This window comes from Ptiloglossa arizonensis, chromosome 2 (genome assembly GCF_051014685.1).
Source record: "Ptiloglossa arizonensis isolate GNS036 chromosome 2, iyPtiAriz1_principal, whole genome shotgun sequence".
Classification (NCBI taxonomy): domain Eukaryota; kingdom Metazoa; phylum Arthropoda; class Insecta; order Hymenoptera; family Colletidae; genus Ptiloglossa; species Ptiloglossa arizonensis.
Genome location: NC_135049.1, coordinates 19,562,285 through 19,587,224, shown reverse-complemented (window position 1 = coordinate 19,587,224; position 24,940 = coordinate 19,562,285). Strand labels below are relative to the sequence as shown.

At 44.6% G+C, this 24,940-nt stretch overlaps 2 protein-coding genes across 3 annotated transcripts in view; one reads left to right on the top strand and one right to left on the bottom strand.

The window, feature by feature from the left end:
* Positions 1-24,940, bottom strand: part of LOC143154846 (uncharacterized) — a 155,551-nt gene that overhangs the window by 110,849 nt on the left and 19,762 nt on the right. Inside the window, exon 2 of the mRNA XM_076326857.1 lies at positions 2,858-2,916. Coding sequence (XP_076182972.1) covers positions 2,858-2,916 — 59 coding nt within the window. The remainder of the gene's footprint in view (positions 1-2,857; positions 2,917-24,940) is intronic.
* Positions 1-24,940, top strand: part of Hr4 (nuclear hormone receptor 4) — a 76,236-nt gene that overhangs the window by 36,680 nt on the left and 14,616 nt on the right. Inside the window, exons 2-4 of one of the 2 annotated variants that reach the window (XM_076304320.1) lie at positions 9,601-9,705; positions 20,688-21,713; positions 22,599-23,145. In XM_076304320.1, coding sequence (XP_076160435.1) covers positions 9,606-9,705; positions 20,688-21,713; positions 22,599-23,145 — 1,673 coding nt within the window. In that variant the 5' untranslated portion in view covers positions 9,601-9,605. Of the gene's footprint in view, positions 1-9,600; positions 9,706-20,600; positions 21,714-22,598; positions 23,146-24,940 lie in introns of both variants that reach the window. The other variant, XM_076304319.1, reaches the window with a different exon arrangement.

The window sequence follows — 24,940 nt, the reverse complement described above, 5'->3', positions numbered from 1 at the left end:
GGTGAATATGGCACCTGGACGAGAATCTTCACGGTCTTTTTTTGTTTTTGGAATCTTCACGGTGTTTTCTCGACCGAACGAGACAATTAACGACGTGTCAGTCGTTAACGAGTAATTCGTCCTTAAATTAGTATTCGGTTGGCAGCGAGTAATTCGTCGCTTCCGCTGATAAGTCAATTCGAAGGTGGAGACGCGAGAAACGGGACTGTCACACATCCGCGAAGACTCGCTCAGATAAGCGATAAGTCGGTTTTTCAAATAACGGTACCATGCAAGATAAAGCGTGCGAAGCTTACCCGATGTTTCGCGCGCCCGATACGACGAATTACGGACTACGTTGCGTAAACGATTCCACAAGTAGGTATATCTAACGCTCGATTTACATGTACCACGAATTGTACACGATTTCGGTTCAACATGCTCGAAAAGATGCGAAACATTTCACGCGCTCGGTTTGACACGCGTCGTTTTTCAAATACGTGTGTATATATATATTTGGATCGAGACAATTTAAAGAGACGAGTGTACAAAGTAAATCGAAATGCTTCGATTAAAATGAAATTTCGTTCGCGAGTGAATTTCATTTGAGATAAAAATCGACTCGGTGAAATGGATAGTAAAATTTTTATCTCAAATATTCCCCTAAGAGTACGATCGGCGAACGATGGAAACGTCGTTGAATTTTAATCGATCGAAGTTTATATATATATATTTGAAACGTAACGCGAAATTTAAATAAAAGTTAAGAACTAACCACGCTCGACGAAATTAAATTCCAAGTATCTAACCTGTTCAAATTTACTTAAATCGAGAATCGAATAGAATTTAAAAAAAAGAAACTTCGATAACGAATTTCGTTCAAAGAAAATCATCGACGTTTCAAGTGAACGAATTACGAACGAAACAAGAATCGAGGAAATTAATAACGGAAGAATTCCGTTTGAATAAAAGAAAACTCGAATTTTACGTTCCACGTTGAAACCACGGTCTCTGGGGACCGTTTCGCGCGTAAGAATCGTACGCGATATGTATAAAAATAATTCGTCGGTTGCACATTGGGAAATGAAACACGAAACCCGAGGAACCTGTCTCCCCTATGTTTTCTATATAAACGTCAATCTCGAGTCACGGTGAACACTTACGGAAACAATTTACGCGCGTGAATCGAGTATCGGGTGTACCTCCTCTGCACCGCGACGTATTTTTATTCCTCTCGACGACTTCCGGGGGTGGAATCGCAAAAAGTTGGATTATTATTATTGCACGACCCACGTCGACCGCGTTGATTGTAATTCGAAATCTTCGCCGCAGATTATTAAAGTTCGTTAATTCGCTTTCCCCGCGGGCGTGTAATTTTGACGCTGGCAACACCGCCGTCTTTTCACACGAAGTCCTCGATCTTGCGGCCAGCCTTTAAATTACGCCCTGAAATTTCCTGGTCGCCGCGAGTGAGGCATTATTTTATCCGCGGCTCATTACCATTGTCAAGAATTCGTTTCCTACTCGCGGGACGCCGAGATCCAATCGCGTGGCAGGGTAACTCGAACGGGAGTCGAGGCTAGAAAAAGGAAGAGGCCCACTATCCCCTCCACTCCTCCTCGTTTACCCCCACTCCGGCGCGCCAGGAGAAACAGAGAGCCGAAGCTAGACGCGGTGGTGGGGGAACCGTAGACCTAGGATGTCATGGCGTGGGAGAGTCACTTTCACCATCGGCGGCCCCTATAGCGGTAAAATCTACGTGGTACATAAAATTACGCGTTCTGTTTCAATAGGCTCGCGATGATGGTACCAACTTGACGGAAATGTGTCGTACGGAAATCACAAGGTTTTCTATCCGTGCCCATCCGGACTCTAACACTCCTCGAGCCACTGTTTACATATTTTTATCGTCGTTATTTTGAACGAAGAGTAATCTTTCGTCCAGGATGCAACGAAACGGCAAAGTATTCTTAGATAACGGATTATTATTCTTAGATAACGGACAACTTGGATATCGTAGAATACAATTCTTCTTAATAGAAGCAATTATAAATTTCTTTGATGGAGTGAATGCATCGCGATCGAAAGAGGGAAACGTAATTGGTGGCATAATTGTACTTTCGTATCTTGCGTATCTATTGTGTATGTATATAGATCATACAGTGTCCAACAGGTGTCCGTACAAACTTTGCTGAACATATCGTGTGGCTGAGAGCAAGACGAAAGTGCAATACGCTTGGTTATAAAAGCTATAAACTTTTTATTCGTACATCTGGTGACGAGTTGCCAGGAGTTGCTTCGTATTTGGATAAATGTTCGTTTGGACGGGAGTTTATTCGAGTAACGCGAAATATAGTATTATCGAGGAATAAATATTCGCTCGCTCGTCCATTTTGTACGAATAAATAGTTTTATCTCGGTATTTCCCTTCGACGACGATTTCAAAACAAGAATTATCTTAACGATTATCTTTTCGTAGTTACTCGAAACGAAAATCGACGAACAATTTGAATTGTTCGAGATACTTGTTATTTCTTACTTTGTTCCCTTGTTTTTCGAACAAAATTTGTCCAGCTGTAATTTTCCGGTATTAATCGAGGAAAAAGTTTATCGAGCACGTTCGAATTTAATCCTACGTCACGCGTGTCTCTACTTGTGATAAAAATAACTATGTGGATTAAATTAAAAAGACTAAAAACACGCATATCTTTGAGTCACAATTGATTTCGGAAGACTTAAGAAGGCTACTTAAAGCCTTCGTTGGAAAAAGCTTTCCTCGGTTAAGGTATTTCGAATGATTTTTATACGCGACTATAATTCACACTCGGATATATTGAATTTTTTAACTTTTAATCGATTATCAATGCTTTTCACTCACCCACTCGTAGAATTACGTAACGTAGTTCCTGGTGCGACGATTATCATACTTGCGAGTGTCTGAAAATAGTTTCGCAAAAATAATTGTACTGTTTGTAAAAATAGAGGGAGATTATTTGTGCGAAAGAAAATGATGCAATAACAATGTGCCAAAAATATTGCCGACCATGGATCATTTTACTTTCCTGTTACATAAAATAAAATCTATAACCTTTCATTTTGTTATGTAAGTACTATATCCTAAACGTTGTAACCGTCGACGAATTTCGCGCGTGTTTATTTTACTCGATCGATTCTTCTTTTCGTTTCGAAAAAAAGAGAAATTCGAAGAGAAAAAAAAACTTTCAACGAGCAAAATAAAACGATCGTACGAGTAACGGGAGAAACAAAATGTTCAATTTGTTTCACATTTTATGGCACGAAACAAATCGATTCGCGACAGTATCATTTCTTTCCAATTCAAGGTTTTATTATTAATCAAAAAATTGTGAAGTACGCGTTCGTACATGTTTCCGGTAATTGTGAGTTTACATCGCTTCGGTTCGAAATTTCATTTCAACGATAATAAAATGTCCGAATTCAATTCCAGCAGCGGACTAAGATTAGTAAATTTAATTTTAATCGGAGTAAGATTAATAAATTTAATTTCAACCGGAATAAAATTAATATATTCAAGTAATACCGAAAAGTTATTACCGGCTTCAAAGGTGGCTCGTATAATTCAGCTCTCGGCTAAACGAGATTACGAATGTAAAATATCGATACCGGAAATGATTTCTAAAATGGTAATCGAAAAAAAAGGAAAAAAAAAAAAGAAAAAAAAACCATCGCAACACTTCTATCGAGTATCGAGTTTCGAATTGCGTACAATTCGAAGCGTGCGTACCACCGATCACCGATCCCCGCTTTGAAGCGAAAAAGAAATCGGGTATATCTGTCGGTTCACTTGAAAGCGGGGCGGGTAGCTTTATTTCGAGCGCGGGCCAATAATCGCGCCCACTAAACCAAATTAACAACGTGTACGCGTACGTGTCCCGTCGTGCGACGCGTTTCAATTCGAAATTAGAAATTAACGCTCGCAACGGAATCCAAAAGTACACCGCGGCGCGCGATCCCGAACCGTTCCGTTTCGGTGTACAAACCGCTGGACATCTATTCCTCGGTACTAGACAGCTGTACAAATTCAGCGGTTAATCTCGCTCTCGCGGAGACGGCGTCGCCGCGTAACACACCTAAAACGTGGTAATAACGCGTTACACAACCTGACAATTATCGAGCGACGTCCGACGTTCAATTAGAAACACGGAGCCACGCTAGAGGGGCGGTGAAGGGGAGAACCGACGGGGCGAGGAGAGGGGGAGGAGAGGGTCTACGGCAACGGAACGCCGACGAAAAAGGAGGGATCTCGAGGCACCGCGATTCCTCTTCCTCCTTGCAACAGCGTCGCGTTTAATGAAGCAAATACCGCGGGTATATCGAGGGGGACGTAGAGAGGGGACGGGCGGCCGGGTGGACGGGAGGGAGGGTGAAGCGCGAACCTCGAAAAAGCTTGGCCGAGATAGCGAGCTTGCGCGGCTTTGAGCCCCGGCACAGAGCCGCGGACGCGGCAAGCACGCGCGCGTGTACACACAACGAGATCGCCGCCGGCCTCTCAAGAAGAGACCGTAGGTTAGTGCATTGGCTGCACTTTCCGTCTCGGTGTGTGCATGTGCACGCCCGGCAGCTCTCCCGGTCGTGTGCATGCATTGGTTACGCAAGAACGGTGGTGTGTGTGAGACTGCTGACCCACATACGCCAGGGAGCAAGGACCCCGCTGCACCACGTATACACTCGCGTCTCTCGGTGCTGCGAGGCTCGCGCGCGCCACCACCGCCACCGCCGCCGCCGCCACCGCCGCCGATGTGCGTCTGCGCGCGCAACCGTGCGGTGGATGAGCGCCCCGCTCTCGTCCACGGTGCACGTATACCGCCATCTAACGTCGCGCGCTATCACTGGCACGCACGCTCGCCCACGTGGCTAGAGGCCCCGCCACCGGCTTATGCGGCGTTCACAACGACTCGAATCGGGCCGGTCGCTCCAGACTCGTTCCCGACGTTTTACATCGCAACCACCGGGCCGATACCGCCCCTAGCACCGTGCAAACGGAACACTTGTCCCCGAGTTTATTACTTCCGTTTATTCTTCGAAGAGCAAATCAATGTAATTGTACCGGAGAGGAGAAAATTAGTAAAAGTAGTTCCCTGAGAGCTGGAAAGTGTCATTTGTTTTAAATTACTCGACAATTCGACATGGTATTGCAATCGCTATGATACTGGTGATATATTTCCCGCTCTTCGTAACACACACCTGGAAATTTCGATCATTTTCTAATTTTCAATAATTTTCAAATTTCCAACACCTGGGAGTTTACAATAACTTCCAAATTCTCTACACCTGGATAACTTTCAAATTTCCAAAACTTGGACATTTTTCGAGCGTATTGGAACGAGAGTAACGGGCCCCGCAGTATCTAGAGACGGTAGTGTAGAAGGGTCCCGTTTTCCCAGCTTCGTTAAAGACTCGCGTCTTCGTTTCGCCTTCGAGGGCGCGTTGAGCACGCGGACGACCACGACGACGCTACACGCTCGAGCGCTCGTCACAATTATCGTGACGCACGATTCATCTAATCGCGTTGGACACCAAAGGGTGGGACCGATTTTTCTTTTGTTCGCGATGTTACTGCACCCTTGAGCACCACGGTGTTATCCAAGTGGATCATGATTGGATACACCGCGGCTAATCCTGGCGCTAGTTTGCTCGTGACTCATTTATTTTCGTGCTTTCTCGGTATCTACGGTATCGCACTTTGTAGGTGGAATAAAAATAGCGACATACGAAACGTTCGGGGATGGAAATAGAAATTCCCTACGCGAAAAGATATACGAAATACGAGGAATAATAGAAAGTGCACGGGGAGTAGAATAATGAAGTACGAAACGGTCTCTGAAGAGAAACAAGAACCTAGTGAGTGAAATAATAGATATAAATAAATAATACACTATCCAGTGTTTGGGAGGATAAACAAAATCTTTCTCCACCGTGAAATAAAATAATGTAGTTATAGAACGCCTACAAAGGGAAATGAAAACGTTCCAAATAGAATAACGGTACCAAAAACGTTTTCAAAGGGAAATAGAAACGTTGAGTGTAAAAGAACGCTGAATACGAAGTGTCTGTAACGAAAAGTAGAAACTTCGAACGTAAAGTAACCCTCGAAATGCGAAGTGTTCGCAAAAAAAAAAAGAAAAAAAAAACAGAAATCTCCGCTCTAAAATGACAAATTATTTAAAAGCAAAACCGATACGATTCCACGAGGAAGCTATCGGGTTCTCTTATATGTGTCTGGCGCGAAGCGAGCTGAAGCAGAAACGCGGGGAACATTATTTAACACCGGTAGTCGCGGACGAAGAGAAAGTTTCCATTGCGGTTTTCCGATGTGCAAATATTTACATAAAATCGAGCGCAGGAGGGGAGAGGGGACTACTCGGTTCGGAACTAAATTAAATCCATCGATCGATCGATGTCGAAATGCCAGTTTTTAAATTTGAACTGGAAAGTTTATTCGATACCGACAAACTCGCGATCCGAAAACACTCCCTTGCACCCTCCCGAACTTTTCGTAACCTTATAAACAACGTGACACTGCAAGTTGCGCCCCTCCTCGAGCCCCGAAATGCACCCCGAAACTGATGCAAAAAAAAAAACATTTCACCTGTCCGTGGGGCCAAGAGTCCACGGCGGGTTAACATTATCGAACTTTTTGACATTTTCGTCGACCATCCTCCCCCTTCCCGAGGCAACGAAAACAAAATTAATGCCGCGTCGGCGGTAGCCCCCGTGTGGCAGCGTTTCAACGCGACATGTAAATATAGTCGCGTACGAACGATCGCGCACGATTGGCCTGTATCATCCGCGACGTCGCGTTTATTAAAACGACCCATGGTGTGTCATAGACCGTTTCTCCCGCGACGATCGTTAAACCGTTCCTGTCTTCTGTCTTGCCCCGCTATTAATTACGCGAGGCCGCCGGGCTCGCTCGCGCGCGAGCGATAAGACGCGATTTATCATTATCAGAACACCCAGATGAGTGGTCGAGTATTATTAAACTGACCTGGTGCACCGATCGTCGCGAACCGGGGCCTCTTCTTCGCGTCTAACCGTTCGTAAAACTTCAGCGAGGGAGAACGTGGGGGGATGCTCCGCTAGACTCTAACTCTGTTCTCCAGATCTCTGCTACACATTAACTTTGTCCTCCAGATCTCTGCTAGACTCTAAGTCTGTCGTCTAACTCTCTAGGGAAACTCTATTCTCTAGTTCTCTGCTAGACTCTAGCTCTATTCTCTGGCTCTGCTCTCTAGCTCTCTGCTAGCCTCTAACTTTGTTCTCTAGCGCTCTACGAGACTCTAACTCTGTTCTCCAGCTCTCTGCTAGTCTCTAACTTTGTTCTCTAGCCCTCTACGAGACTCTAACTCTCTTCTCTAGCTCTCTGCTAGCCTCTAACTTTGTTCTCTAGCCCTCTACAAAACTCTAACTTTGTTCTCCAGCTCTCTACTAGCCTCTAACTTTGTTCTCTAGCGCTCTATGAGACTCTAACCCTGTTCTTCAGCTCTCTGCTAGCCTCTAATTTTATTCTCTAGTGCTCTACGAGATTCTAACTCTCTTCTCTAGCTCTCTACTAGCCTCTAACTTTGTTCTCTAGCGCTCTACGAAACTCTAACTCTCTTCTCTAGCTCTCTACTAGCCTCTAACTTTGTTCTCTAGCGCTCTATGAGACTCTAACTCTGATCTCCAGCTCTCTGCTAGCCTCTAATTTTATTCTCTAGTGCTCTACGAGACTCTAACTCTCTTCTCTAGCTCTCTACTAGCCTCTAACTTTATTCTCTAACGCTCTACGAGACTCCAATTCTGTTGTCTAACTCTCTACTGAAACTCTATTCTCTAGTTCTCTGCTAGACTCTAGCTCTATTCTCTAGCTCTGCTCTCTAGCTCTCTGCAAGACTCTAACTCTGTTCTTCGGCTCTCCTTTGTAAACGACGTTTCCTAATTATTCTGTATCGCGTAGAATCGGGGGTGACAGAAAGATTCCGCGACGCGATCGTGACAAGGAGATGCGCTCGTGCCGCCAAGACGATGCATCGAATCGCATGGGTTTCTTGTGCGTTGCACCGTTGAAAGATACTGCAACGATCCAATTGTATGCTATTGGCTAAAGAGGGGTTAATGGTGAACTATGCGTTCGCCGTAATCGCGAACGCGTGCGTCCGACACACGTACTTTCACATTCAGTCCGTTCTCTTTGCGATAGCCGATATTCTCGGCCAACGCGAGATGACTTCGCGCGCTATTCGCACGTAACGTCTCGCGTTCGGAAAAAGTCAACCCCGAGAATTCGCAGGAAATACAACTGTTAATTATGATATTAATATTAACAGACACGATGTATCCATGTCGCATTGCGTGGATAAAATTTGCATAGCTTTTTGAGAGTTGATATTTTTGGTTAACGCAAAGTGGATGTTTGGTCGATTAAAAGATGATTTTTGAAATTTTTGATGATTTATTATGAAACTTAATATTTCATAATACTTATCAAAAAAGAACCATCGACGTTCATAAGATTCCAAAATGGAAATTTTACTCGCGACAAAAACAGTTGATATTTTTTCTAAATTCTTTTAGAATTTATGATTTCTGTTTAAAAGAATATACGTCCTTTTTCACAGTTAGAGAAACTTTTTTAAACGCTGTTTTCGTGGAACGTATGTTGTAGAATTTTTCGAAAGGTTGCATGGAAAAAGTTTCGTAAATTAAATAAAAGTATCGTGCAATATTTATAGTACACGGAAACCAATTTATATCGAACAACTACTCGAACTAACCGATATTGTCCGGGGTAGAAAATATCGTTAGAATATGAAAACTATTTTAACGCTTTCTCTTCTACAATGGTTTTAATTGAAAATTATTGAACATTGCTGCTCACTCTCGTAAAATATTATAAACAGAAGAAAATCGATATCTCGACTATTATCAATTTGATCGAAAATATGTATTAAACCAGAAAGTTTCTAAATTAATATTCCAACAACTTTTGTCATACGACCACTGGATGTGAAAACAACTGTAATTAAGATATTGAACATTTTACAGTTGATACACAACTACCCCTTCGAACAGAAATTTTATAATATACAACTTATATTTCAATTCGATCTACTTTAAATATATACATGTTCCAAACTTTACAATACACAATGTAGTAACATATTACTATGTTTCGTGCAAAAGACACGAAAGTAGTGAGTAATTAAAAAAATTTTAGTAAGTTATCGAACACTAAGAAAACATTTTCAAAACAATTTCCTGCGCAACTTTTTTTCTAATATATATTTTTTACTCGCGAATCGAATCTTTAGAACTCAATCCCCGCAAACACTCCACTTTATTCTTCGTTTACGTATCGCTGTTCCACAGCACAAGAGAAACGTGACTAGATCGTTTTATGATTAATGAAGACGCTTTTCATGGCAGACACCGACGTAACGTACATACCGCGGGTTTTATTTGCAGCGGATTCGGTATCGATTATTTCGTAGCGAATTCTAATTTCCCGTGTCTCGAATGAAAATCACGTACGGGAAGTAACATATTTTCACGTGTTGTTGATTCAACGAAACTAATCGATGCGTGATGTTCTGTTTACAGGAATTATGACCCTTACGAGCAGCCCGTGTGAGCTAGACAACATGAGCTTGTTTCAAGACCTCAAGTTGAAAAGGAGAAAGGTCGACTCCCGATGTAGTAGTGACGGTAAGACGCCATTTTTTTTTTTTTTTTTTTTTTCTCTACCTGTTTAACACATCGAATCCGAGTAGTACATCGTGCGTAAAAAATGGTCCCTCGTTAAACGTATCACGAGCATTACTCGAATCTATGCTACTTCATTACCATCATTACTTTTTCATTATTCGACGATAAACGCGCAGAGATTTCGATCTAATTTCGTTTTACGCAATGTCAAATTGTTTTACCTTGCTTGCACGTCTTTTAGGAAAGAAGCTATAATTATCTTTGGTAATTCTATAAAAATAAAACGAACATAACAGATACCGATATAACGATGAGTACAAATTAGACAAAGATGTCAGTTTATTTTTATTTACTTTTATCTTGCACCATTGTTACAAAAATAAATGTGTCTTCTTTTCAGTAACGATTGCATCGCATTTCGGACAGATTTTGAAATAAAATTCATTGCGATCGACGTTTCACTGTTGTCCGTGTATCTCCAGAATGTATACCATGAATTATAAAAATGGAAATATAGATTATTAATTAGAAATGAAAAATAAATCACGTGGGTCTACGTAAGCGTAATGGAGAAACGTCGGTCGCGATAAATTCTGTTTCAAATTCTCCGTGAAACGAACAATTCGACTGTATTGCCAAAAAGATACACATTTGCTTTTGCAACACGTTAGATAACTTGTCAACGAGAACTATTTACCACGAGAACAATGGGTACGTTGCAAGGAGCATCACCCTGTGCCGCTAAAATTGGAACGCTCGTAAATCTTTAATTATCTAAACATATTACGCGAAAGAATCATTAATTCTGAAACAAGCGAAACAATGCATATCGAGATTTCAACAGCGACGCGTAATCGTGTCTTTGAGAAGGATCGTATATCATTGTCTGGCTGCCGCGGAGCATATGGGCAATCTTTTCTTGTTCAGAATACCCAGAACGAGTCATGAAAGTGGTCAGCGCAACTATAATGATTAGTTGCCGCCCATAATGCCATATTTGATACCCTTATTGCCCCGATTTTCATAACCTGCGTATATTACACTGTACGGCGCACGAAGCGCGTTTATAACATCAATCATACTTCATCTGTTCCGCTTTGAAAACCATAAACGCTCGAGCGTATCATTATACAAGCGCAGCTTTTAGAACCGGCCGCTCGTGTGCGAATTTATTATATCTTACCCACTGCGCATCCACCAATGTGAAATTCTTGAATCTACTCCAATGGCATCTAGTTCTACGGGTTTTGCAACAAAATATATACGTCTGTTTATTTGGATAATGGTGTCAACCAAAGTCGTTCACGTTCTCTCGGCCGGTGGATCCGACTTTATTCCAAAAGATATTCGATTCTACTCGAATCTCTCAAGTGAAACACTTGGCACGTGGATTGTACAGTTTCGAGGGTGTGCATAATCAACGCAATACACGTACTTTATGACACAAGTTTCTCGAAGATGTACCTTACGGACAGTTGAGTACAAACGAAACACGCGAGATCGATCCGCAAGTCGTTGGTTAATTTTCCAATAACGCGAACAAAAATTCTGGAATAAAAATCGTCAGATCCGTTGTACTCGCGAGACAGTGCAAACCACCCTGTACAAATATAAAATTTCTTAATTCGATCGCAACGAATAAACACGTCCAGTACCACCCCAGTGTCTTTCTTTTTCTATATATATTTAAGGGTGTCCTCGATGTTCGATTGGAACGTAAAAAGAATCAAAATATTCAACAGTTCGTTGAGTATTCGTTACTCGAAAACACGTTAACGAGGCTAACGACGTTACCGGAAAGTTTCCAAGTATTAGATTCCAATCGGTGAAACTTGAACGTAAGTTGGAAACAACGACGTTCATCGGTGTCATTCGTCGCATCGAATAGCGGTGCTCTCCCCCTCCCGTTGTTGTCCCTTCGTTCGAATTTCAATCTCCGGAAAAGTTTCGCGCCCAAGGGCCCACGATATCGTATAATCCATCGCTGTCCGTTTCGCTGTTCGGCACGTGCTCGCCGCCCGCAACCACTCGAGGCTTTTCTCGCACCGGTTGTTCCCGCGGAACTCTCCAGACATAACACCATAAACGACGACACCGGGGAAAACGTTGCACCTCCGGCGGAAATCCTAATCCCCGGATCGGTGCGAGCCCTCCACGCACACGGTTACCTCCCTCCCGTACGATACGTCTCTTAGCACCGGAGCCCACGTATACCCCTCCCCTCTCCACCGCGTGGATTCGTTGTGTCTTCGGTTTCGCGCGATCGGTTAGGAAGGATTGGTTACCGCGCGGGGGTGGCGTGTACAGACGTCGGTGTAACGCGAAGGAGGGACGGCCAGAGGTCCGGGTAGAGGAGGGGTGGGGGGTCGCTGGCAACGGTGCAGGGTAGAATATCAACCCACGCGGTTTCCCGGACGTGCACCCGTGCTTAGTTCGGCTTCGCCTGAACTCGTGCAAGCACACGCGGTGACGAACGTTTGGGGACGTTCTCCGCTTTCTTTCCCCTCCGTCGCATCGTTACGATTCCTGTCGCGAGACCGTGAACAGTAATAGAGAAACTATCGGCGATCACGGGAGTTTCGATATGGCTGCATCGATTTTTCGAAGAGGGCTTTCTCCCGAACGCCTAGGCGATACCAATGACCCTCGACCTACTGGCGATTAAAGGTCAAAGAGACCGTCGGTGGTGGCGGGAAGCCCGAATCGATGGAAACAACAACGACAACGACGAAAACGACGAGGACGACGGTGAACCTGGATTCTCGTTTCGTCGGGAACGTAAAATCATTCGGTGACGCGTATCACGGTCTCGACGCGACCGGACCGCGTTACGAGAACGCGTTTCCGACGTGGTTCGCGGTAACATCGCCGCGGGCATGAATGAGTTCTTTTTCGCTCGGTGTTCCGGGATCGAGGCTCCCGAGCCGCCCCGGAGAATCATTGATCTTTCTTTCCGAGGCCACGCGCCGGGCAACGTCATACTCGGCGAGAAGCGTGCGACGCAATTGCACCGTGACGACAGTGCCGGACCGGAACGAGAGGGAGAGGAGGGTACGAGGTGGGAGGGTGGGAGGGAGGGGGCGGAGGAGCGATGCTCGCGAATGCAACAATATGGAAAGATCGAACGCGCCGGGACGCCTCTTGGCTCTCGTTTCCCCGGTTCGCGGTCCGATCGCGGGGAGAGTGACATTTCGTTCGCGCGCTACCGAGGACAATGGGAACGATTAGATCGCGTTTAAACGCCTCCGCGGGACTCTTCGATTGATTGGTTTCCCATTACGATCGGTGAATACCGTTCGATCGTCGCGACAAGTTGCGACGTGACGATCCCACGGACCTGACGTAAACCATCCGGTACGGATTCTCGGGGTTGGAGCTCGGTCAATTTTTGTTTTCTTCTACGGAGCAATCGAAGAACCCACGAAACGATGTGGTATTGTGCGATGTTTTCGATCGATGTTTAGAGGAGGGAGTAATTGGTTAACGGTAGATTCGATGAGTTTTGATTTCTTTTTTTGTGACGAGAGTATTTCTTAAACTGACATTTGTTGAATATTTTTTTCTAATAGACGTATATGAAAAATATTGTGGAATTGTGGATATTTCTAATCGATGTTTAGAGAAGGGAGTAATTGGTTAATGGTAGATTCGATGAGTTTCGATTTCTTTTTTTGTGACGAGAGTATTTTGTAAACTGACATTTGTTGAATATTTTTTTCTAATAGACGTATATGAGAAATATTGTGGAATTGTGAATATTTCTAATCGATATCTAGAGGAGGAAGTAATTGGCTAATGGTAGATTCGATCAGTGTTGATTTGTTTTTTTGTGACGAGAGTATTTTGTAAACTGACATTTGTTGAATATTTTTCTAATAGACGTATATAAGAAACACTGTGGTATTGTGGATATTTTTAATCAATATCTAGAGAAGGAAGTAATTAATAAATGGTATATTTCATCATTTTGAACAAGAATTTAGATTTTATAATAATGATGTAGAGGCATATGCAAGTGACGAAAATTTGATTGAAATTATCTAACATTTCTGGCATACCATTCGAATACTCGAGGATTTGAGTATTCTGTGCACCGAGTGAATATCTGGATATTTGTAGTACTTGAATAATGCAATTCTACGAATCAAGTTCTTTTTTCAACCTGGAATTTTCTTAATTGTTAATTCTTTTCAAAATTAATAATATATTCGTACAGTCTTACAAATGCATGTACCTATACATCACGCATCATTGTTGCGTGTCTAAAAGAATTAAATTCTATTCCGATTATTTTTATTTAATATTCGAGGAACGATACTCGGTTATTCGAACAGCTCCAGCCCTGGACGCACGATATCGATTTCCGTCGACGATTTTTATTTTATTTCGAATTATGTCTCCGAGCTACCTTCAGTCAGTATTAAAAACACGATCCGTAAAATCGTCCACGAATGTTAACAATAATCCTTCCGAGTTTCTCAAGTTTCAATTAAACGCTAAACTCGTGGAGTAACGCAACGGAAATTCTATACTTTTCGGCATGGCTGACCAGTGCTGTGCTATACTACTTGTGGGAATCCCACGCGTGATCGTAAAAGACTGAAATAATTTTCAACAGCCCCGAGAAAAAGATCCGGACTCTCGTTATCGATGGAACCCATTCGCGACAACAATATCCGTAACAAAATTAACGCAAATAAATAAAACACGCGTACTCGATTCGAACGAACGACACTACAACGACACGGTTCAACTGCGCAAAATCGCGTCGAAAATAATCGAAACGAACCACCTGAATATTTATAAACGTTCTCACGATGATGAACAAATCAAATTTTTCGGTGTCGCGGAACGTTTCGTACCGGCTGAAAATTAATTACGATAAGATACTTTCTTCCAAGGACTTTTCCCTAATTCTGCATCCGATAGAAACAACGATGCACGAACAGACTGAGAAACTGTGCAACGAATCTGGAGACACGGAAGAGAATCGAGTTTGTGGTGTAGCAACGTGGTAGAACGTGTGTCATTACCCGATGCACGATCTCGTATCGACGATACGGTGAACATTGAGGAGGAGAATGATCAATCGAGCGCCAAAACGATGAATTTTCACTTGAAGAACAACGCGTTCGTCGCGACCAATCTCCACTGGATGGAGAATTGGAACTCGTTGAACATGGACTTAAGGACGCTGCAACGAACACCATTGAACAGTTTCCCGTCGTATTCGTCTTTGTATCACCCGTACAACGGTTTCTCGATGCCGCCTTATCAGAGCTACTTCGACTTCCATCGTTACGTCAGCTCCCAGCTGACGATATACCCGTATGCGACATTCCATCCTCGATACGGCTGCTACGATTCAAAGGACTGTCGGTCGTCGTTATTCGGTAAACAAACAATTTTCCACAGAGACGATTTCGCCTAATTTTCAATGACGATCGATCTTTGCAAACGATCGAACGTATCGAGTCGTATCTTTTGTACCGGGTTAGAAAACACTCGAAACACAAATCTCGTGGCACTTGGTAATTAATCTATTTACGATCACGTTCTTAACCAAAGTGTGTACCTCGAGTCTTTCTTTACGTATAGTGTCCTCGTGATTGTATGGTTTTACAAACGCTTCTCTGTAGTCTTGTTTATCTGTTCAAATATTTATGTAATCTTGTTTTCTCGATTTGGAAATACTTTTCTATAATCAAAGCTATTATAACAGATGCGGTTGGATGCTCTTGCGTTTCTTTAGTTTTCTCATTTTCTTACAGAATTAAACACACGAGTTACAATGCATTCGGGGCAGTTTTTTCCTAAAAGCTTTGAGCTTAGGTATAATCAAAAGAGAGAACGTTTATAGGGTAGCTGTTCGTTTCATGGATACACCCTCGTTCAGAAGTGTTGGAACTCTTGCCAAAAGTGAATTTAAAATTGTTACAAACTTATCAAAAGAGACTAGAAATCGTATTCCTCTATTTGATATTTCCTGTCATAAGACAAATAGATAACTATCGACCTATTCGAACGAAACATTAAAGGTTCGAATCACCCTTGCAATGGAGAAGAAATCGAAATCTTTTTTACATAAAACGATAGTTTGAGTCTTTGAAAATAATATGAAAAAAATCGTACAAAATAATTATGAGATTTACAACGAGAACAGCATTTTTCAACCCTTTTTTTACAAACAATACAGAACGTTCCAATACTTATAGACGGAGCTATATAAAACGATAGTTTGAGACTTTGAAAATAATATGAAAACAATCATACAAAAGAATTATGAGGTTTTTAGCGAGGACAGCATTTTTCACACCTTTTTTTACAAATAATACAGAACGTTCTAATACTTATAGACAGAGCTATTAATAAGATTCGATCCCTTTCTTCTTTACTCGATAAACGATTCATAAATTTAACTTTTCGCATCGGGAAATACAACCTGAGTCGAGTATACCCACGCAGATTCCACTTCTTTCTTATTGCATTTTCGAGCAACTTGTTGGAGACACGGGTGTGGCAATACGATGTGGGTGGACATATCGTGACCAAAACATTCTAGGTGCAACACCTTGCAATTAGACGAAAATCGGGAACCCGATGTGTTCCAAAACACTCGGTTTCGATGACACTAATCTTTCTTGAAACTTAAACGTCACCTTACCGATACCTGACAGATAAATTGACAGCCTCTGATTAAATGTCTAAAAAGTTTCTTCCAAAAAGAACTGTACAACCCCCTGACAGATGACTTTGCCCATCCGATGTCTCTCGTTGACGTTCCCTTCGACTCTTCTCTTTTCCAAAAAAACAGACTCACGATCGTTGCTTTTCACACGATCGACAGCTCACGATTAACTTTTCAAAGATCATCGAGAAACTATACGCTAGACAACCCCTAATCGTGAATCAACATTCCGCTCGCACGTTTCTCCGATATATCTCCCCTTCGATTCTTCTCTTTGCCAAAAAACACGTTCCGAATCTCGTCGCCGCGATCATCTCATCGATCCCGATTCGTCGACGATGCGCGACCCAAGTCGCAAAACTCGACTCTTGACACCGAGACGGATCGAAAGACCAAAAAAAAAAAATTTAAAGAAAAGAAACTACCGCAACAACAGGGAGATCGTTCGATCGAGGGACGAAGAAGCCTAAGTGCGACCGGTAAAACGAATTAATCCGCGGGAACCGATATTCACGGCGATCTAGCTATTAATAGCTTGGAAACTGGAACCTAGGTACCTACAATCACAACTCGGCCTTGTCAACTGCATTCCTTCCTTGACCTACACGAACAGCCATAGTCCCCACATCCTTTCCACGGATCCCGACCGCTCGGTGCGAGTATTACACTTTCGTGTCGGTCGCGTAAATTGCTCCTGCTACCGCTGCAAAGTATCCTCGTGGCTGCACGTGCAATCTCGAACAGTTCGCGCACCTTGGGGTGCGATACAATGCTGGATACACGGGGGTTATCCGCGCTCGGACGATCTCGAGGTAACGCGACCACGAGCACCTACGTGGTCACGATTTCTCGTTCGCCGAGCTTCGCGCGAAACTCACGGAAACTTCAACGATGCTTCCAGAGCACCTTCGGGAGATATTGAGATTAATTTTTTTCTCGTCGTGGCTGCACACACTCGCTCGCGCGAAAAAAAAGTCCGACTCGTTGCGAGAGCTCTGTCGCTCGTCCACTCTTTACGGCGCTGTTACGGGAGTAGCGGGGATCGGTTTACGATACGTACGATGTTCGTTCGTGGTTAGTAGGACCGGTTACCGGTTTATAGGCAATTTCTGGTGTTCACCCCGTTTACGTAACGGAAATTTCACCAGTTGAGAGGTGCTTGGAAATTTCGTTTCTTCGGTGACGTTGATTCTTCGTTTCGTTGTAATCGATGGTAGAGTTATCGAGTATCAAAACAGTGCGAGGAATTTTTGCTCGCGGTGAAAGGTATCTTCTCACCGGGTAAGGTACGATCGACTCGTTAAATGTACAGGATGTCTGTTGGGTGTGTGGCAAGTGCAAGTACTGGACTTAAGAATAAGAAAAAATATATAAACATACTCGAGACGACTTTCTTTTCAAATTATGGTTCATTTTATGTTACGATAATTCTTTTTACGTGTATTATAGAACATCCTGACTAACTTGTTCGAAGATCAAGTTATCACTTGTTATCCGAGAATCGATGATACGACTGTAATTCTTGCACGTGTCGAAACTAATGGTGGTCAGTTGCAGTGTCTCTGAAGGGGATGAAGGATCATTGCAACACCTAGCAATTTGTAACTTGAAAACAAAGGATATTTGTTTACACGAACTTTGTTTCTCACTTTAACGTTTAGAATCCATAAGTACTTCCCACTGTTACGAAACTAGTAGTGGTCAGTTGCAGTGTCTCTGAAGGGGATGAAGAATCATTGCAACACCTAGTAATTTGTAACTTGAAAACAAAGTCGTATCGGGTATTTGTTTACGTGAACTTTGTTTCTCACTTTAACGTTCGAAATCCATAAGTACTTCCCACTGTCACGAAACTAGTAGTGGTCAGTTGCAGTGCCTCTGAAGGGGATGAAGGATCATTGCAACACCTAGCAATTTGTAACTTGAAAACAAAGGATATTTGTTTACACGAACTTTGTTCCTCACTTTAACGTTTAGAATCCACAAGTACTTCCCACGTGGCAACGAACACCCTGTATATTACAAGAGAACTATCATGCCCGATTCGAGAGAGACAATACGCAAAGATTAAAGTTTATCGATGCATTGCACTCGATTCGATTCGCGAACAGATAGGAACAAAATACGACGCGCTCCTTTCGAAACACGGCTGTCAACGTTATAAAACACCGGATTGGCAGCGCACGGCGATAAATGCTATTAATCATCGTGATAGACCACCGGCATGCTTGTGCACGATGATTAATAGCATTTTCATAACGCCTGAAACCACCGAAGACCAAGCCCATTAACGCGAACATCGGGAGTTCAAGACGGTTACGCGATCGTTGAACCGAATAGTTTAACCAACGGGCGAACAATTTTATCCCCCCGTGTAACGAACTTTCGTAATCGCCGGCGAATCGCCGGTCACCAGGCAACAATTGTTATTAATGCCCGGTGAAACGCGACTTGGCCAACCGTGCGAGTACAGTGAACGAACGAACAATACGTCACGTGTTGACGTTGCAAAATGTCAAAACGGAATGCAAACAAGGTGTCCATCTCTATTAGGATGTTCTCAAATCAGTATGGATTATTTAGAACGGCGAGCGACGATGTATCTTCCGTTCGATAATTTATTTACTTCCACCGCTGGAACGATTCGTATATGGAGTTTGTAACGACTGGGTGTTAAATTTACACGAATATTTCAACTTGTAATATCGCGGGGAGTATTCCCTAGGTAGTTTAACTCGTTGCAGGAACTTTAATCATCACCTCGGTGTACAGTTCGACAATCTAGAAAAGATCCCGGGAGGGAGTGGCCCGAGCCCGGTGAGAAATGGTGGGGATGAGACGAAGAATCGCACAGCTAAGCCCAACCCACCTACGTCGTACGAAGGAATGAAAAATATACCCGTACTGTTGGTTTTTTCTTCGTCGAATTTAAATAGAAATATTTCGAAAAGTGTTACAAACTTAACACCTCGGTTATTTTTGAAGGATTCGAACGAAGATAAAAGTTCATATATGCATTTGTGTATAGTTTGTTCGTTCTCTAAAAAACGTAATTTAACTGTGTTATCCTGTTCTTAGTCACCATTATTCGCTCGCAATAAGACGTATATATACAGGGTGTTACCCTGTAACATTTTTTCATTTGAAGCTTCGTTTGTAGGGACATCGAGTTTAAATAATACGTTTGGTATTATTAAGTGACACTTGGCCGTCGAGTTTGAAAATTTGTAGTTAATATATTTTTTATTATTATGGAATAATAACTACTACACACCCACTCACGTTACGAACACCGAACGCTTTCATTGCGTCAACGTATTCGCGATCACTATGGCGCGACACTGCTACAATTCGACCGCTGCGAACGTACAAGGGTAGTCGGTAACCGTACGGTCAAAGACGAAATATTACGAAAGACAACGAATACGAAAGTGTGAACGAAAATGGTTCGAAACGAGACTTCAAACGGACAAACATTATTCCTTTTTCTTTTTGACTTATTTTCGCACATAGAAACACCACCTACCCGATGGTACCACTCGTTCAGTAACCACCCTGTATACACTCTGGTTATCGTAATAAAAAAAATAGATCGAAACAGTAATTCCGAATTCTGTATACTTTCTAACATCGTTACTATATTACAGCATCCATTGTGTCAATTTTCGATACTGGAAGCACGCTTCTTCCGAGATAATCCTATACTTATTCTTCCCTTCTAGAGCCGAACTAAAAATCGAAACACAGTTTCGTAATATTATATAATATAAAACATTCCCAAGATAGGATTTTCGCCTGAGACAATGAAAGCGCAGTTTCGTCCCTTAAACTCCAGCTACCACGACCGACAGAAAAGAGTACATATCCCATATCTTTGGTCGTTCAGCAACCGCAAAGTTTCCTCGAAATCGGTAACGGGGGCGTGGCAAGAGAGGCGTTCCCCCCGGTGAGAAAAGGGGCCGGACTTGGTGGTTCCCCGCCCCCAGGGATCTTTTCCGAATCGTCGAGGCTGTATCTCACCGGTCCCCGGTCTCCTCATCGTAAAAGCAGCCGGCTTCGGCTACGAAATCGTCCGCCATCAACGTCACCGTCATTATCACGAAACGGCTGACGGTCGAAATCATGCGCACACGACACGCGTCGGGACTAACCGCGGTTGCGAATGTTCCATCAAGTATAAACGTGCGATCAACGCCTTATTTCTCAGACTCCCCGGTATCCCTCGGATCAGCAGGCTCGCCGCTCGGGATCCAGCCGGCGGACGCTCCTTCACCCATAAACTTTCCTGCTCCAGGGGAGAGCATGGCCGACACCTCGACCCTGTCGCCGGAAGCTACCATGCCGGGCTCGCCGGGCTGCCCCGTGGTCAAAGTCAAAAGCGAGTACCTGCTAGGCATCCCGAGTCCAGGTACGCCGCGTGACCCTCTGCGAGGAAGCGGCGCGACAAGCGGCTTGGAAGCCCGCGACACAGGTTGCTCGGACCGTGCGTCACCCGATTCGGTCTTCTCGGATGCCACTTCGATGGGCTTCAGAGTCGTCGAAGAACAGCAGCAGCAGCAACAACAGCACCACCAGCAGCAGCAGCAGCAGCAGCAGCAGCAGCAGCAGCAGCAGCAGCAGCAGCAGCCACAGCAGCAGCAGCAGCAGCAACAACAACAGCAGCAGCAGCAACCTCAGCAGCAGCAGCAGCAGCAGCAGCAGCTTCAACAGCAACGCTCTGGTACCCCGGCACCGACCAGATCGTCGCCCTACTCGCCGATACAGGCGGTCTCCACGACTCCCATGCCCCAGGAAGCAACTTCGAGGAGCGACAGCCCCGACAAGGGTGACTTGTCCTCGGCCCAAACCAAGGAGGAGTCCGATAACTCGGTTTTCGACGGCGGAGGCGGCGGCAGCAGTGGTGGCGGGGGCGGCGGCCGTTCCGAGACCTCCAGTCAACCCAGTCACCGGAGCAGTCCCTCGTCTCAATACAATTCCAACCAGAACATGAGCCCCGGAGCGATCGCCACTCACGGTGCTCAACAGCAGCAACAACAACAACAACAGCAACCGCAGACCCCGCCGACGCCGCCCAGACCACGTGCACCATCGGTGCCGCCCCATCTTCTCGCTCATCACCAATTCTGGTCGCAAAACCCCGGTGTACAGGGGTTCGCCACGCAGAAGCTGATCAACGGGGTCATCAGCAGCGCTGTGAACTACGGGCAGAACGTTGCGGTGGTGTCTACCAGCAGCAGCACCAGCCTGAGCAGCAGTCCGGGGAGCGGCGGTAACGGGTCGACGTCCGCGAGTACGGGGCCGACCACGACGACTTCCTCGTGTAAGTGAACCGAATGAGGATTTTTTTATCGAGCGTGAAGGGATAATTCATATAGCGTGTCTCATCGCCGAGAGGTATCGGTTTCACCCACTGTTGCACGGTATAGCTGACGGAGGACCTGACGGGACCTCGCGAAGCTCGCTGAAGAAATATTGCGAGATTTGCGTAGGGTATTTTGTTAGGAAGACGGACTCTGATTGCAGGTCCAGTCTTTCGGTTCAAGCTACCCCGATCAAGAAAAGACTTTTATAGTTTTCGAAGAGCGAGCCAACTAACCGAAGAATAATTTTTATAATTCCTGAAAACTGAAATGAGATCCATGCAATAGAGCGTCGAACCGAGATACATCGAGTACACTGGAGAGACTTCGAAGAATGCCCTCTGATTAGAAGTAGTCTTTCGAAAGCTCGTAGATAAATAGGGGCATTCTTTGCGGCTCCCAGTATATCTTGAACTCTTCCAACCGATTAAGTAAGTCGTCGGGTGATCGTAAACAATGTACTTTTATCAACTGGAACGTTTATCGTTCAACGTTCTAGGTACTGTCCGTCCGCATCAAGAGGGCAAACGAGTATTTACATCTGCACTCTGGTTTACAGTCTGCCAGTTCGTAGACCGAGAGCTGGTAGACTGTAAACTGAAACGAGGATATAAACACTCGTTCGCTTTCTTTTCGCGGACGAACGTTACGTTATTTCACCAAGTCAAGAACTCGAACACAAGCGTAGAAAGATCTAAAATCTTCAAATCGGTACTCCGAAAACGTTGACGAAGGTAAATAAAAATACTTGACCACGATTACCCGACGACTCGAACCCTAAACTGCGCGGGGAGAGACTACTGTAGTCGTTATCCTGACCTTTGGCTATTAATTTTCAATTCCAGACGAAACGATGAAACCACCGGCGCAAAGACCGGCGCCAGCACCCCCGAGACCACCGCCCACGGTGCTCATGGGCGAGATCGGCGGTGTCAGGACGATGATATGGTCCGCGCCGCCTTTGGATCCTGTACCGCCGCCAGCGGCGTCGTGGACGACCACCGCTGCGGCAGCGTCCTGTTCTTCGTCGGAAGAATCGGCTGCTCAGCTACTCCTGAACCTCGGCCAGGAGTCTAGGGGCAAACCGCCTTCCGTTTCCTACCTGTCCGGTCCGCCGCTCAACATGGAGAAACTGTGGGCCGGGGACATGACGCAACTGCCCGCCGCGCAGCAGATGCAGGCGCTCAACCTGACGGCTTCCGGGTCCGGTCAGACGTGGGTGAGAAACGGTGGGGTGGTCAAGTCGGAATCGACGTCGCAATCGATGTCGGTTGCCCCTCCAGCACCACCGATGCCGCCTCAGGAGCACGAGGAGGACGAAACCCCAATGATCTGCATGATCTGCGAGGACAAGGCCACCGGTCTCCACTACGGTATCATCACGTGCGAGGGGTGAGCGTTCAGCATTTTTCGTCTCGGGTTAAACGAGTTAAACGCAAAGGTCCCTCGGTGGACTTGGAATAATTCGTTGAACTCAATCGTCTCGATCAATCGGCTTAACGAGGTTTAAGAGATCGGGTTATCGATTGATCCACTAGAGCTTACCGCTTCCACGATTGACGACGGTTTCCATCCCTCTATCTACGGTCGCGTAACGATCGTTCCTACCAATCGTATCTCGCTTGAGCAAGAGCTAGAGTCTTTTGTCAAATGGAAACGTTATTACGTTTGTACTGGAAATTTACAGCGGGATACCGTGTACGTCGAACGTGAAGTTAGGGTAGTTCTCCGAAACTTGATTTCTAGATAACGCCGAGATAAATCCTTCGTCGAGATCGTGGACGATGTATCCGAGTAAATCGAAGTGCTCGTATCGGGTGTCAGTAAAAACCGGTTCAAACGTATTGTTACATCTCGAAACGTCTCGTTTCGAGTAGCTTTCGACACCCACTGTACAAGCCGGAAGTTTGGACGATCCGTTTAATTAGCGAGATAATTGCACCGAACCGTGTACAGAAACTTAGGATCGCACCTAAGTCACGAGCCAAAGGGTGCCTCCGGGCGAACTCTGACCTTTGGTTATCGCCAGCTTGCACGTGCGTCCTCGCATCGAACGCAGCAATACGTTAACTATGAGTTTCGAGTGTCTTCGACGATAACCGTGTCCACGGTCGAGTTACGAATATAGATGGATTACCACCCACGATAGAGAACAATGGCCCCTGACACGGTGTTCTTCACCCTTTACCTTTTCGTGACACGTTTTCTTATTTCCTTCTCGGTTCGACCTTTGTGCGCCACGCGCTCCTAATCATCGACCCCTGGAAACCTAATTTCTCCGATACGGAAGATAAATTCGAAATTAAAGCTTCGTCGTTCGTTCCCAATCGTGATTTACCAAGACCGTGATTACCAACGCGGTTTTTCGACCAATCAAAAATTGATGACTTTTCGATCGTAGACGTTCCCTTCACAGAAAACGAATCTCTCAAGATGGCACGTTTCCCACTCAATACATTCTGCAACGCAGTTGACTAACCCCTAAATTCCCTACAGAACTGTCTATCGGTCTTTTTAAAAATTCAAATCCGATAACTTCTCTCTCGGTAGACGGTAGAGCTTTGTTCCCAGAGAAAAATGAACATCATCGCTCAAGATGGCACGCTTCCCATTCTAATATATCCCGCAATAGCTCCTGAAATCACTACGATCGTTTCTTTCATGAATTAAAATCCACCGACTTCTCCTCTCGAAGACGGTAGCTCTGTTTGCAAGGTAAAACGAAGGTCGTCTCTCAAGATGGCACGTTTCCCATTTTAATATATTCCGCAACGCGGTTGAATAGCCCCTGAAATTACCACGAGGTAGCCGACCGGTCCTTCTACGAACCAAAATCCCGTGACTTCTCTATCGAAGACGTTGCTCTGTTTACAAGGCGAAATGAAGGCCATCTTTCAAGGTGCTACCCATTCTAATATATTTTGCAACGCAGTTGATTAGCCCCTAAAGTCTCCGCAGGGTATCGTTACCTGCTTCTTCTTCTTCTTCTTTGTTTTTTTTTTTTTTGCTCGTTTAATCCGTCTATCGTCGCGTCGGACGAACCTGGCAAATTACTTGGAAAAGTCCACGGCCAGTTCCCCTATGCATCCCCTCTCCTCGCCGTATAACCGTAACTCGTCGAGTATGAATCTTTAATACGTTTCTAGGTCACAGTATCAGGACATTCCCCCGAGGAGCGGGACCACGT